Below are 14,464 nucleotides of genomic sequence, written 5' to 3'. Positions count from 1 at the left end.
GCACATGAATACGATCAGAATAAAGTAGAGGCCTATTATTAGGGCAGGTTCAATCTCTTTTAGGTTGGATTTGTACCTTCATCCCCGAACTTCCAGTCATGGTTCCAAACCTATTGGATTTGACGATCTCCTGGATCGTTAAGGGGTGTAACCTTCACCTCGTGAACGGTTTACAAGTTCCTAAAACTTGTTGACGACTCTTTTGCTCTATCTTCCTTCCCTTTAGACGCCACCGTACTTTAGTGTATGATCACAGTGGGGTTCAAGCTAGGGATAACGCTTGAAATATTCCCTACAACTCCCTCTTCTTAACAAAAAAAAAAAAAAAAAAAAAAGAAAGGTTAGGTATTGCTAGACCAAGACCTGGCAAAATTGGTCATTCGAGTCGGGTTTAGGTCGGGTCACTTTTGGGTTGGGTCATTTCTGGTCAGTGAACATTCGGGTCGGTATGGGGCGTTTCGGGTCAGGTATCGGTCAGGTCGTTTTTTGGTCGGGTATGTTCGGGTCGGGTCAAGTATGTTCGGGTCATATTCGGGTCAGGTCGAAATCTGGTCGGGTCATGTTCGAGTTGTTTCATTTGTGAATCAAGCTCAACTCAATAATTTTATACAGTGTATATATTTTGTTATTGCTATGATCCCTCCGTTTTTAAATACTTGCGCCACTTTTCTTTTTCTTTCGTTTTTAAATGCTCCATTTCCTTATTTGAAAAGCTATCACAATATTTCATTAATTTATTTCACCAAGTGGACCCAACAGTATTAATTTCATATTTTCTCTCCTTCCACCCTCTCCATTACTTTTGGTTTTTTTACAATTTTTTTGTTTTTCCACCAACCCCATACCTCCATATTTTATTACTATTTTCTCCAATTTCTCCTAAAACTCCGCGCATGGAGAAATTGAGCAAATATTTAAAAACGGAGGGAGTAATAAAAACTATCAATTCAGTTTATGATCTTAGCTGCGGTTGAAAATGAACAATTTGAGTAATTTTTGGTACAAGACATTTTAACCTCAATTATAAGGTAATTTTTTTTTTGAGACATTACGAGCATCAGGTCTGTTCGAGTCAATTTCGATTATCGGGTCTATTTAGGTCAATTTCGGGTCGGGTCAGTTTGGGTGTTGAGTTAGGATTGGGTAAACTCCATTTTCGGGTCGGGTCGGGTCAATTTCGAATTTTGGGTTATTTTCAAATCAATTTTTTGGGTCAATTTTGGGTCATGGGTCGAGTCATTCGGGTCGGGTCATCAGGTCTGGGTCAGGATTGCCGGATCTAGGTATGGCTTGGGTTTGCATACGTGTTGCATAGCATAAAAATGGCTTGACCCAACACAAACTCGCCACAAGCTTGACATAACATGAGTCTGCCCATGAGTTGTTCTTCTGCATGAATATCTTCTATAAAAAGTTGGCACAAGCCCAACACGAGCATAATAGGCTAACAAACATGCTAAACTACTTCACAAAATATATAAAAATTACTAAGAGGGTCCACTAACACATTACTACTCAATTCGACACAACGTGTGGATTGGGTTATGCACGAGCTTTCTTTATTAATGTCAACACAAGCTAGAGACCATAACAACTCGTATATGTACAAAACACATTTAGGCCCTGTATATTTTAAGCTGTTATTACCTGCCCTGCTCTGCTGAGTATTACAAAGTAATAATTTACTAACACTTGTTTTGCTTTATTGAAACATGCTCCGCTCTACTCTATTCAAAAACTCAAAAGAATAGGATAATAAACGTGTTAAGGCCCAACCTAAATAATGATCATGACCAATGACTATTCACATTAATCATATGCAAATGAAGCAATCACAACACAAACAAGATGTGTTAGGTGTCTAATCAAATGTGAACACAACCCTAAAAAAAGTTTGATTTCCAAAAGCTAGCCTATAGTCCTCAATTGGCCAAATGAACCCAAAATCTTGGGAAAATCAATTTTTCCAACTTGGTAAAACGAGAAGAAGATGACATAACATTGGTTTTGATAATGATGGAGAGAGAAAGTTAGAGAGAGAATTGAGTGGTCATCGCTCTGCGGTTCTTCACCACTCTTTAGCCTATTTATAGTTGCCTCTTCTCTTCTCCTCTCTTCATTTCCCTGCCTTTCGACTCCTTTTCATTATCATCCCACACTCTCTCTCTCTCATCTACCCTTCATAATACGCTTCGAATTTCCACCCAATCAGTTAATATTCTATCTGGGTTTTCGATTTTCATTTCATAATTTCAGTTTTGATTGAATTTATCCTTTCTCTGTTTCTGGGTTTGCTTGAATTTGGGTTTATAAGTATGTTTTTAAGGGATTTTTGTTTGCCTTGTTTGATGTATGTAATTTGGTATTGTCTTTTTTGTTGAATTGGGTATTATATGATGATTTTTTCATTAGTTTTTGCGCCTGTCTTTGATTTACTTGCTGAATTATGTGTTTTATGATGAATTTTAGCTGTATTATGATTTATATTTCATGGGGGTGTCGGTTAGATCTAGAACGTTTCAGTAAAATATTGATTTAATATTTAAATATAGTTTTGGAATGTGTCGTCCTTATATATGTTTACTATGAACTGGTAGATTTGCCGTAATTAATACTTAAATCAATTTATTATTAAAATTAGTATTAGCAACAAATTGTTTGACATATGATTGTCTTGTTGGCTTAATTTGCTATTTCAATTTCAAATTATATTGCTGGTTTAATTGTTAATGTCGTAATGATAGTTGATGGAATTGTAATGTTTATTACTTCGTACAAAAATGGGGTGAATTAAATTGAGTTCTGAATCATGCAATTTGGTTATTTTAAACGTTTTAACAGAATGGGGAGTAATGATGGAAATGACTATGGTGCTTACACCTATGACAAGCTTGAGAGGGAGCCGTACTGGCCGTCGGAGAAGTTGAGAATTTCGGTCACTGGAGCTGGTGGTTTTATTGGATCCCACATTGCTCGGCGTTTGAAACGTGAGGGACACTATGTCATAGCTTCAGACTGGAAGAAGAATGAGCACATGACCGAGGACATGTTTTGTAATGAATTTCATCTTGTTGATCTTAGGGTGATGGACAATTGTCTGAAGGTCACGAAAGACGTTGATCATGTGTTTAACCTTGCTGCTGATATGGGTGGCATGGGTTTTATCCAGTCCAATCACTCTGTTATTATGTATAACAATACAATGATCAGTTTCAATATGCTCGAGGCAGCTAGGATCAGTGGTGTTAAAAGGTTCGATTCTGACACATCAACCATAATTGATTCTTATGAGTCTTCCTAATAGTTGTTTGTCGTGTTTATGGGATTTTTGTGTGTGTTGTTTGAGTGGAAATCGGATTCCAAATGTTCATAATGATACTTTTGAAAACTTGGTGCAGGTTCTTCTATGCCTCAAGTGCCTGTATCTACCCTGAATTCAAGCAGTTGGAAACTGATTGTGTTAGTCTCAAAGAGTCTGATGCTTGGCCCGCAGAGGTAAGGTTCCTGGGATAATTGATGTTAAAATTTTGCTCGATTAAACGCTCGGCTATGTGTATAATCTTTCCTTTTGTGTACATTTTGTATTAGCCACAAGATGCTTATGGTTTGGAAAAACTTGCTACCGAGGAGTTGTGCAAGCATTACACTAATGATTTTGGAATTGAATGCCGAGTTGGAAGGTTCCACAACATTTATGGTCCATTTGGCACCTGGAAAGGTAACAACATATAAATAAAGCCTCTTATTTGGTGGAATGTTTATGTTGACCTACATACACTTAGAATGAACAAACATGCCTTTTGCTTTATTCGGAACCAAGAGTGAAATAAACTTTAAGTGATTGCTATTTCATCATTAAACAATTCATAATAATGCTTTTTATTTTGAATATATTGCACTATAATATCTCTTACCTGGTTGGTTTAAATAATGTATAGGTGGTCGGGAGAAGGCTCCAGCTGCTTTTTGCAGGAAGGCTATTACTTCTACTGACAAGTTTGAGATGTGGGGTGATGGGTTGCAGACTCGATCCTTCACCTTCATTGATGAATGTGTGGAAGGTGTTCTTAGGTGAGTGCTTACAAATTGAGTATTCCATGTGATACTGAACCTTTAAGAGTTTTAGACATTCCTCAATGGCCGAGTCATTGTATGCTAATGTGGTTGACTTCTAGGAATATGCTGGTAAAAGCTTTCAGAATTGTGTTTTGGATGGGTTCTTCAGAATTCTTTTCCTGCAAAATATGCTTTGTTTTGTCATAAATGGTGCTTTGGTTTGTTTCGATTGCCAAAGAACACAAGTTGAAAGTGGCTGAATATGTAAATTTGTGCTGTAGCTGCCTAAATTTGGTAGAATTTTAAGCACTATTGAAAAACCAAAAAAAAAAAAAGAAGGTAGAATTCTAAGCTGCACAGAATTAACTTGTTATGGTTCCTGCTTTTACTACCTTTATGTATTATCTGTGCAGTATTAATTTTACTGAACTAAGTAAATTCATTATAGATTGACCAAGTCAGACTTCCGAGAGCCAGTGAATATCGGAAGTGATGAGATGGTTAGCATGAATGAGATGGCCGAGATTGTTTTGAGCTTTGAGGATAGGAAACTTCCAATCCAGCATATTCCTGGCCCAGAGGGTGTCCGTGGTCGTAACTCTGATAACACTCTGATTAAAGAAAAGCTTGGCTGGTCTCCAACCATGAGGTTAAAGGTAAATTTCATGAATTTCCTAACTCATAAGCTTATCATTGTGATTGGTTCTTTTATAATTCTATCGTTATCTGTGACCATTGAAAGGCTCAAACCATACCTGATCCTCTTAATCGGATGTTATTATAGGATGGGCTAAGGATAACATACAAATGGATCAAGGAAGAGATCGAAAAAGAAAAGACTAAAGGTGTGGACCTGTCAGTTTATGGGTCATCAAAGGTGGTGACCACCCAAGCTCCAGTTCAGCTAGGCTCTCTACGTGCTGCTGATGGCAAGGAATGATGCAATTTTTTTCAAGTGAGCAGAGAAGCCGTCAACTGTTTTAGATTGTATATGGGCTTCGCCTCTGCTTTATAGATAGTCATATGCCTTTTTTTGCTATATGCTTAGAAGTGATTTTTGTAACTGTTTTTATTAAGTGTTCTTCTTGACCGAAATATGGCATTATTAATGCAGCAACAATACTCTGTATTATGTTCATCATAAGTTGGGTAGCATTACTGATAAAAGTGTAAAACCAATATTAAGAGTGTTGTAATAGAGCATTATTATTTTTATCATTTTCAGGTCATTTCAGAACCTGAAACTCCTATGGATATACTGTATGAAATTTTGGACATGGTTATCATTCAGTGTTAGGCAATTTGTGATTGTTCAGCACAAGCTTTAATGGTGGCCGTGGAAGACTAAAACTGGCGCCTTATTTGAGTTTTCGAAAATTCAAAGCAGTTGATCAACTGTGATGGTTGGCCTCGTGGTGACACTGATTTAATGGGAATATGCTGGTAAAGTGCTAATAAAAGGATCACAATACCAACTCATTTTTGGTACTTTTGTGACAAGAATAGGACATCTTTGTCATGTTTTCAACTTTTTGGTTTGGTCCCTTTATAATCATGTGGAAGCCCCACATCCACTAGACTTCAATGTTAGCAATGGTCGAACAAGTGAGATCGTGTTTGCTGGAAATTGTGTAATTTGGAGAAGAATATACCGTTACAACTTGTTGGTTGGAGGTATGATGTGTTTATGATTATGAATGAACTTATTCTTATCGTCATTATCTTTACCATTTTGCTTCACTCTTGTTCATTTGGTGTAGGGCCGCCTAAATTATTTCAAGATTTTATATTTCTTTGGAGGACATTTGGTATGTGCGAATGAGACTTTGAGAATTAGAGGTGGATGATTGGGACAAATAAGATATTTGGTGATTCATAGAAACGCATTTAGGAAACACTCTGTATACTACATATTACAAATTTATAAAATTAGCCTCTCCTTTTTATTACCAATGGCTATTGGCAACTTTGTCATTACACTCACACAATACATGTCTTGTTACACCAACCTCCACATATGTTTTTAAAGGAATACAAGACCATTATTCCTAATCCTCTTTGGCCCTTTCCACTTACACTTCTATTAACTATTCTCATGTAAATTTTTTTTTCTAATAGGAATATAAGTCCTTTATTCCTAATCCTCTTTGTCAATTTCCCTGTATTCTAGCGTAACAAACATGAGATTTTTTTTTACAACGAGATTAACACTCTCATTTATATCCTCAATATCCTTGTGCCCAACTCCTCTTTGATGCCGATACGGTGAATTGATCTCATTGTTGGATAATTTTGAAGGTGTTTTAGACTTTTATGCTATGTTTGGATAACAAAAAATGGAAGGGAAGGGAAAGGGAGGGAGAAAAACTTCCTTGTTTGGATAATATGTTGGGGGAGGGAAGGGGAGGGGGAGGGGGAGGGGGAGGGGGTGGAAGGGATCCATTTTCCCTCCTCCTTTAATAAAGACCATCCCTTCAAAATTGGAGAGATTTGGAGGGAAAATGGAGCTCATCATTTCCTCCACTTTCCCTTCCTTCCCCTTCCTCCTATTTCCCTCCCTTCCATTTCCCCTCTAATTTGTTATCCAAACATAACATTAGTGCAAGTCGATTATAGTGATTATGAACTCAAAATTAAGAACAAGGGAAGGTTTTTTTAAAAATAAGGATCTCCATGAAAAAATGTCCTCATTTGGAATCTTCCATTTTTATCATATGAAATATTGAACAACTTTGCCCTTATAAGCATATGTTAATTGCAGTCTTGTTCTTTTTTTTTTTTTTTTACCCAAAAGTGTGTCCTAGTAACAAGAATGTTTATTATAATTTAATTATACTAAATTACGTGAGATTTTAAAATAAGCACTTAATTTTGGAACATCCTGTTAAAAATACTGAAATACAAGCTAGGTACTTAAAAAGGACAAAGGAAAGATGATTTATAATAAGGATTCTCTAATGTCTGTCCATGAAATCATGAATGATGAATGCACAATAAGGGTCTGTTCTCTTTAGCTTAATTTCGGTTCAGTTCATTTTCAATCAGTTCAGTTCATAATTTTCTTCTCTCATAGAAATTTCATTTAAGTTCTGTTTAGTTCATTTCAGTTCATCACCAATTAGTTCAGTTTAGTTCAGCTCAATTCTGTAAATTAGAACAAGCCCTAAGACTTGAAAGATTTTATAGCTCTAATAACCTTAAAAAGAAATTATAAAAATTCATCATTATTTATAATGACCTTTGAGTCTATGACTATGAGAATTCTAATTTATCTTTAAGGTTCACTGTACCACTTCTTATTTATAATTTGAAAAGAGTACCCTTTTTTTTTTTTTTGAAACTAGTACCTTTTTTTTAAGGTAAGGAGAAGGGTCCTACTCAACTGGAACCTCTTACAAGTCAAATTAATTAAGGTTAGAGTACTTAAGTTTTTTCAGAGTGGTATTTTGGTGAAAATTTCATCATACACCCAGGTGTATGGTACACCCTGTCAAAATACATGATTTATAAAACCGCGGAAAGAACATTGTATACAAATACAAAGTACACAAGCAAAAAAAAAAAAAGAAGAAGAAGAAGAAGAAGAAGAAGAAGAAGATTCTTATCTTAGCTTGATTTAAAAGATTGATTTGTTATTTTTATTTCTTGATTCATTATTTACATTCCATATTACTTTTGATAAACAAAATTTCATTTTTATTGTAAAAAGAAAGAAATTGGGTTTATAGAGAGAGACTATGGTAAATTTTGAATTTCAAAGTGAATTAATGTTATTTCGGAGTTGATTTTATCATTTAGATGATCATTTAATTGAAAGATCAATGTAATACACAAATTCGTTGTTGAGAGAAAAAGGTATTTTCAAATATTTTTTGTTATCAATTTTTCTGTATTGGTGTTATTTTCTAAGGTTGAAGATGATGTTCTTCCTATTTTGATGAATGTTCTTTTATCATTTTTTTAATTGCCATGAAATATGTTTTATAAGTCTGATCAATATGTTCTTTGAGTCTAAAATATATGTTCTTTACAATACAAACAATGTTCTTTAAGGTAATATATATATATTAATAATGTTCTTTGGTTATAATAATACAAATTATATTCTTTGGGTATAATAATACAAATTATGTTCTTTTTGCTTATACAATATGTTCTTATATTTTGAATTTTGAATTTTTGAAATTTAAGAAAGGAATCTTGAATTATATTTGTGTGAAATTAATTTTAGATAGAAGTTTAAATATGTTCTAATTCAAATGCAATATTTTGAAATAGTTTGACATTAAATTATTGGTAAAACACAATTCATAATTATGTTTTACTTTTTTGATAATAAGTATCTCATAATATACTGTGTTCCCAGTAACTTGCTGTCTCGGCTCCCTTAGCAATGGCCAAGGATGATGATCAATCAAACACACCTCCTCCTCCTCCACCCTCTAACGACTACCACCCTGCAAACTCCATCAGCAATATCAGGAACGAAGTTCCGGAAATTCTTGACCGTGACAAAGGGAATTATGGTAGTTGGGTTGAACTCTTCGAGATACATTGTCATTCCTGCAATGTTATCGATCATATAGATCCCAAATCACCTCGTCCTACGGACCTCACCTCGGCGCAGTGGAACCGCCTTGACTCAATTGTGAAAAAGTGGATTTATAATACGATTTCTGCAGACCTACGAAGCACGGTGTATTACAAGAACGCTACGGCACAGGAAACTTGGGATAGGCTCGCTAATATTTTTCAAGATAACGGAGAAATTCGTGCTATCTATCTTGAAAATCAATTTAACAATCTTTTTGTTGAGAATTTTCCAGATGTGTCTTCTTATTGTCAGAAGTTGAAGGAACTCAAAGATCAACTAGCCAACGTTGGTCAGCCCGTGTCCGAAAGAACTTTGGTGTTAAGTCTTTGTGCAGGATTAATTGACTCAAATTATGATGGCGTGGCTCAGTCCATCACTCAAATTTGCCCTCTTCCCGGATTTGATGAAGCAAGATCAAGAATTTTGTTAGAAGAGTCTCGTAAATCGGCAAAAGACAACTTCGGGCAAGCTTTTCTTACGCACACAAACAACACCACCACCACTACCACCGCGGAAGCCGCCCAGCAGCAGCAACAGCCACCGCAACAGCACGACAGGGGTGGTGGTGGCGGTGGACGTGGCAGCAGCAGCAAAGGGCGGGGTGGCAAACCCAAAGGCAAGGGCAGAGGCCGTGGTCAGCAACAGCAGAACCAAACGGCCCAGGCCCAGCCACCCCACCCAACCAAAAAGGCCTAACACAGCAGCAACTCTGGGCCAGTTTTCAGCAGTGGGCTCAGCATCAGACTTGGGCCAGACTGCCACCTCCTTTCCCAGTCCAGCAGCACCAGCAGTCCATCCTTGGACAGCCCAGACCACAGTAGGCCTATTCGTCCCAATACGGACAACCCATGACTCCGACAGACTTGTCTTCTTCATTCTCTACAATGACACTTCCAAATCCCGACAATCAGTGGTACGTGGATTCGGGTGCCACATCTCACATAACGAACAATGCTGGTAATCTCTTACCCCTGTTTAATTTAAGCACTAAAAATCATATTTTAGTTGGTAATGGTCATCGTATTCCCATAACAGGTTATGGTCATGGCTCCCTTCCCCACCCTAAAACACCTCTCATCCTTCGTGATGTCCTCCTTGCACCTCAACTCATTAAGAACCTTATTTCAGTTCGTAAATTTACTATTGATAATTTCGTGTCTATTGAGTTTGATCCTTTTGGTTTTTCTGTGAAGGATCTTCGTACGGGGAGACTAATAACGAGATGTGATAGTTCGGGAGATCTATATCCAGTCAAAACCACCAAGTTCACTCCGTCAACCTGTCTTGCTACTACCCTCACTGTTGTTTCCCCATCTACTTGGCATAGTCGTCTAGGACATCCTGGAGCTCAAGTTTTTAGCTTTCTTAAGTCTAAAAATTATATTTATTGTAATAAGGAGCATGACTCCCAGTTTTGCAATTCATGTCAATTAGGAAAACATACTCGACTTCCCTTTGATAATTCTAATAACACTACTATTTGTGCTTTTGATATTATACATGCCGATTTATGGACTTCTCCTATTCGTAGTGCTCAAGGTCACATATACTATCTAGTCTTATTAGATGATCATACTCACTTTGTGTGGACCATTCCTTTAAAATACAAGTCTCAAGCTTTCCAATCTTTTATCAATTTCCGAAAATATGTTGAAACCCGATTTGAGCGTCAAATTAAAAGTTTTCAATGTGATCATGGTAGGGAATTTGATAATGACCCTTTTAAGCAAAAATGTATTGACCATGGAATGCTTTTCCGATTTTCTTGTCCACACACTTCTTCACAAAATGGTAAAGCTGAACGTATGATTCACATTCTTAATAATATTAAACGTACTATTCTTTTTCATGCGTCTCTCCCCCCCCCCCCCTCGTATTGGTTTTATGCTCTTGAAACGGCCACTTATCTTCTAAATATTTTGCCCACAAAAGCACTTAAAAACAATACATCTGTTTTAGCCTTGTTTGGAAAAACTCCTTCGTATAATCACATCCGTGTCTTTGGGTGCCTCTGTTTTCCTAATCTATCTGCTACAGCTCCACATAAATTAGCTCCTAGATCTACGCCATGTGTGTTTTTGGGTTATCCCATTGACCATAGAGGGTATAGATGTCTTGATCTCACCACAAATAAAATAATCATATCGCGTCATGTCACCTTTGATGAAGCAACTTTCCCGTTCCGAAATTTAGCTCATTTCCGAAAGCATGATTCTGATTTTTTAGGTGATGATACACCCTCACCCTATTTGTTGCATCCCATACTTCACTTTCCGCAACAAACTAACCCAAACACTCCTCACTCACAAACCGGCCCAGCACCTTCTCTCACCCCACAAACCGGCCCAACAGCTTTCAGCCCACTTCATGCTCCAGCAAGCCCAGTCAGCCCACAAATGCACCCTGCCCAGCCATTCTCTCTTGTCCAGCAGGCTACTCCGCAGGCAGGCTGCGGCAGCCCAGCGTCAGCCGCGGGTAGCCCGCGGACCCCACTGCCGCCTACACCACCCTCGTCCAGCAGCGCCACCACGCCCACCCATGCTTACTCCCCGCCACCTATGCGTGGCATTCCGCCCATACAACCCACCCGACCACCACCTCCTTCACCCCGAGTCACCCGTAGTCAATGGGGCATTTTAAAGCCTAATCCGAAATATTGCAACCTTACCGTTCAACCTTCGGGTCCTCACCATCATAAATCACCACTTCCAAAATCCTATAAACAAGCTTTAAATGACCATAATTGGAATGCGGCGATGAATGATGAATATAGTGCTTTAATTAAGACAGTGACATGAGAATTGGTGCCTAGGCCTGCGGGGGTGAATATTGTTAATTGTATGTGGCTATTTAAGCATAAATACAAGTCTAATGGTGAACTTGAAAGGCACAAAGCTCGTCTTGTATGTGATGGCAGGTCGCAGGAAATTGGTGTGGATTGTGATGAGACTTTCAGTCCGGTAGTTAAACCGGCCACTATTCGCACTGTTCTCAGTTTAGCTTTGGCTAAAAAGTGGTCGATACATCAATTAGATGTCAAAAATGCGTTTTTACATGGTGACTTGCAGGAAACTGTTTATATGCACCAACCTCCGGGTTTTGTTGATCAGAAAGCACCCACTCATGTTTGTCGACTCCGCAGGGCTCTCTATGGTTTGAAACAAGCTCCCAGAGCTTGGTGTCAACGCTTTGCAAATTTTCTCATTAAATTGGGTTTTGTTGTCTCTCAGAGTGACAACTCTCTGTTTACTTTTCGACAGGGTGATGATATGGCATATTTGCTTCTATATGTTGATGATATTATATTAAGTACCTCCTCTGATAAGTTGTGTGCAGGGATCATCTCTCAGTTACAAACTGAGTTCCCTATGACTGATTTGGGTCCGTTGAGTTATTTTTTAGGGATAGCGGTAACCCGTACTCCCTCTTATCTACTACTTTCATAGGAAAAGTATGCACAGGAGATTTTAGAGCGTGCAGGTATGGGCTCATGTAAACCTGCAGCCACTCCAGTTGACACTAAGTCAAAACTTAGTGCAGATGCAGGACCACCAGTTCGGGATCCGACTTTGTATCGCAGTTTAGCAGGTGCTCTTCAGTACCTCACTTTCACTAGGCCGGATATTGCCTATGCGGTACAACAGGTGTGTCTTTTTATGCATGATCCTCGGGAACCTCACTTTGAGGCATTGAAACATATTTTGCGTTATATTCAGGGTACTGTTGATCACGGCTTACATTTATATCCGACTATTTCTCATCGACTTATTACTTACACTGACGCTGACTGGGGAGGTTGTCCCGCCGATACCCGACGTTCCACATCGGGATATTGTTGTTTCCTTGGGGACAACCTCGTGTCTTGGTCATCTAAGCGTCAGCATACTTTGTCTAAGTCGAGTGCAGAAGCGGAATATCGAGGCGTCGCAAATGTTGTCTCAGAGGCATGTTGGCTTCGTAATCTTTTACTAGAGTTGCATTGTCCTCTACGGCAGACTACTATTGTTTATTGTGATAATGTCAGTGCTATCTACCTTTCTGGCAACCCGGTACAACACCAACGCACCAAACATGTGGAGATGGATATTCATTTTGTTCGAGAAAAGGTTGCTTTGGGACAAGTTTGGGTTCTGCATGTTCCTACTAGATATCAGTTTGCAGACATTTTCACCAACGACCTACCACGAGATTTATTTCTGGAATTTAGGTCCAGTCTTAGCGTACGCCCTCCTCCCGCTACGACTGCGGGGTTGTGATAGATATTATAGGATTATTATAATATTTGTCGCAGAGTAGGATATATTTGTATATATTTGTGATATAGTTTGTATTCTTATCATACTAGGTTTCCTAACAAGATTAGGACTAGTATTGTAACACTATATATATTATTCAATGGTACACACTCCAACCCAAGGAGTTTTTCCCGAAATCTAACAATTATAATATAAGTAAGATGGGGACCATGAAAGAGAAAGAATGTGAGGGAGAGTAGATATTTTTATTATATAAGTGGAGACCATAGAGGAGAGAGAAATGATAAAATAATTTAAGTGGGGTTTAAAGTAAGAGAGAGAATTGATAAAATAGAGTATAAAGTTTTCAAATAAGGAAGTGATGCATTTAAAAAAAAACAACCATAAAAGGGAAGTGATGCATATAAAAAAAACGGAGGGAGTAAAATACAATGTCTTCGATGGATAAATTATCAATATAAGGCTCCTTGAACTTTTCCTAAAAAAAAATACTAGTAAGATTTTGAAGTATCCACATTTAATTTTCCTCAAAAAAAAAAAAAAAAAAAAAAAAATTACTAGTAAGATTTTGAAGTATCCATATTTAATTTTCCTTGCATTTATGAACTTAATATCCAAAATCCAAATAGATTTCATGCGTACGAAAGGTGATTCACATATTAAAAGACTACTTCATATTTTATAATATTCACTTGTTCCTTAGCTTCAATTCATCACCTTTCAATCTTAACACCACTATAAATAACACAAAAATTGGGATTAGAAAAATAAAAAGAGCTAAATATTGCTTCATAAAAAAATAACACCAAAAAGAAAGATGTTGAAGTTTTTATTAATCCTAATATTATCTTTAATAACCATAGAACAACCCTTGGTGATGGGTTTTAGTTTGCTAAAAGTACGTTATTGGGTGCAAATAGAGAACAAATTAAGGAAAGATGCTCTTGATGTTCATTGTATGGGTGATGCTGGTGCTCACCATGAAGATCTAGGGCTTGTAAAAGTTCCAAATAGTGGTAATTTCAATTGGACATTCAAAAGTCGTTTTTGGATGCAATTAAAATATCGCTGTAATTTGACATGGCCTAATCACGGTCGTAAAGAAATTATAGCTTTCTATGACGAGAGAAAGTTTGTAGATAAGCGTTGTGGTGGGCGTCACTGTTTTTGGAAAGCAACTGATGATGGGATATATTTGTATCATATTCAGAAAAAGAAATATATTTTTGCGGAAACTTGGGATAAGCTTTCCTATAACTATAATTAGTCTGTAATGAATATTGAATTATCAAAATAAAGTTAATAAAGTTATTGCTTGATACAATATATATTACTCATATCTTATTTATAAGAAAAGAAAGAAAAAAAATACTTCATAGTCCCTTAGTAGTATATTTTATTTTTTAGTTATGGTTTTTTAAATTATTAGTTACGAATTTGAAGTTGTTAGTTACGATAATTCGGTATAGCTACTACGGAGTATTATTTTTGCGCAAAGTCTTATATGTGGCTAGCCACATGGTGTGGCCACTTCACATAATCACATACAGAACAATTA

At 37.1% G+C, this 14,464-nt stretch overlaps 3 protein-coding genes across 3 annotated transcripts; all 3 read left to right on the top strand.

The window, feature by feature from the left end:
- The first annotated feature begins 2,010 nt into the window (after window positions 1-2,010).
- On the top strand, window positions 2,011-5,331 carry LOC110708427 (GDP-mannose 3,5-epimerase 2). The gene is made up of 7 exons (XM_021886555.1): window positions 2,011-2,211; window positions 2,842-3,252; window positions 3,399-3,495; window positions 3,589-3,718; window positions 3,939-4,071; window positions 4,505-4,712; window positions 4,841-5,331. Exons 2-7 carry the CDS (start codon window positions 2,843-2,845, stop codon window positions 4,994-4,996), a joined length of 1,134 nt encoding a protein of 377 aa, XP_021742247.1. The 5' UTR covers window positions 2,011-2,211; window position 2,842; the 3' UTR covers window positions 4,997-5,331.
- A 3,100-nt stretch (window positions 5,332-8,431) lies between these two features.
- On the top strand, window positions 8,432-9,359 carry LOC110708987. The gene has a single exon (XM_021887213.1). The coding sequence runs from the start codon at window positions 8,450-8,452 to the stop codon at window positions 9,344-9,346; it is 897 nt and encodes a 298-aa protein (XP_021742905.1). The 5' UTR covers window positions 8,432-8,449; the 3' UTR covers window positions 9,347-9,359.
- A 4,424-nt stretch (window positions 9,360-13,783) lies between these two features.
- LOC110708872 (S-protein homolog 1-like) lies at window positions 13,784-14,173 on the top strand. Its single transcript, XM_021887096.1, has one exon. The coding sequence runs from the start codon at window positions 13,784-13,786 to the stop codon at window positions 14,171-14,173; it is 390 nt and encodes a 129-aa protein (XP_021742788.1).
- Window positions 14,174-14,464: the final 291 nt, after the last annotated feature.

The sequence above is a fragment of the Chenopodium quinoa genome, unplaced genomic scaffold, assembly GCF_001683475.1.
Source record: "Chenopodium quinoa cultivar QQ74 unplaced genomic scaffold, ASM168347v1, whole genome shotgun sequence".
Lineage (NCBI taxonomy): Eukaryota > Viridiplantae > Streptophyta > Magnoliopsida > Caryophyllales > Amaranthaceae > Chenopodium > Chenopodium quinoa.
Note: the sequence above shows the minus strand (reverse complement) of the source record. Positions and strands in the feature narration are given on the sequence as shown.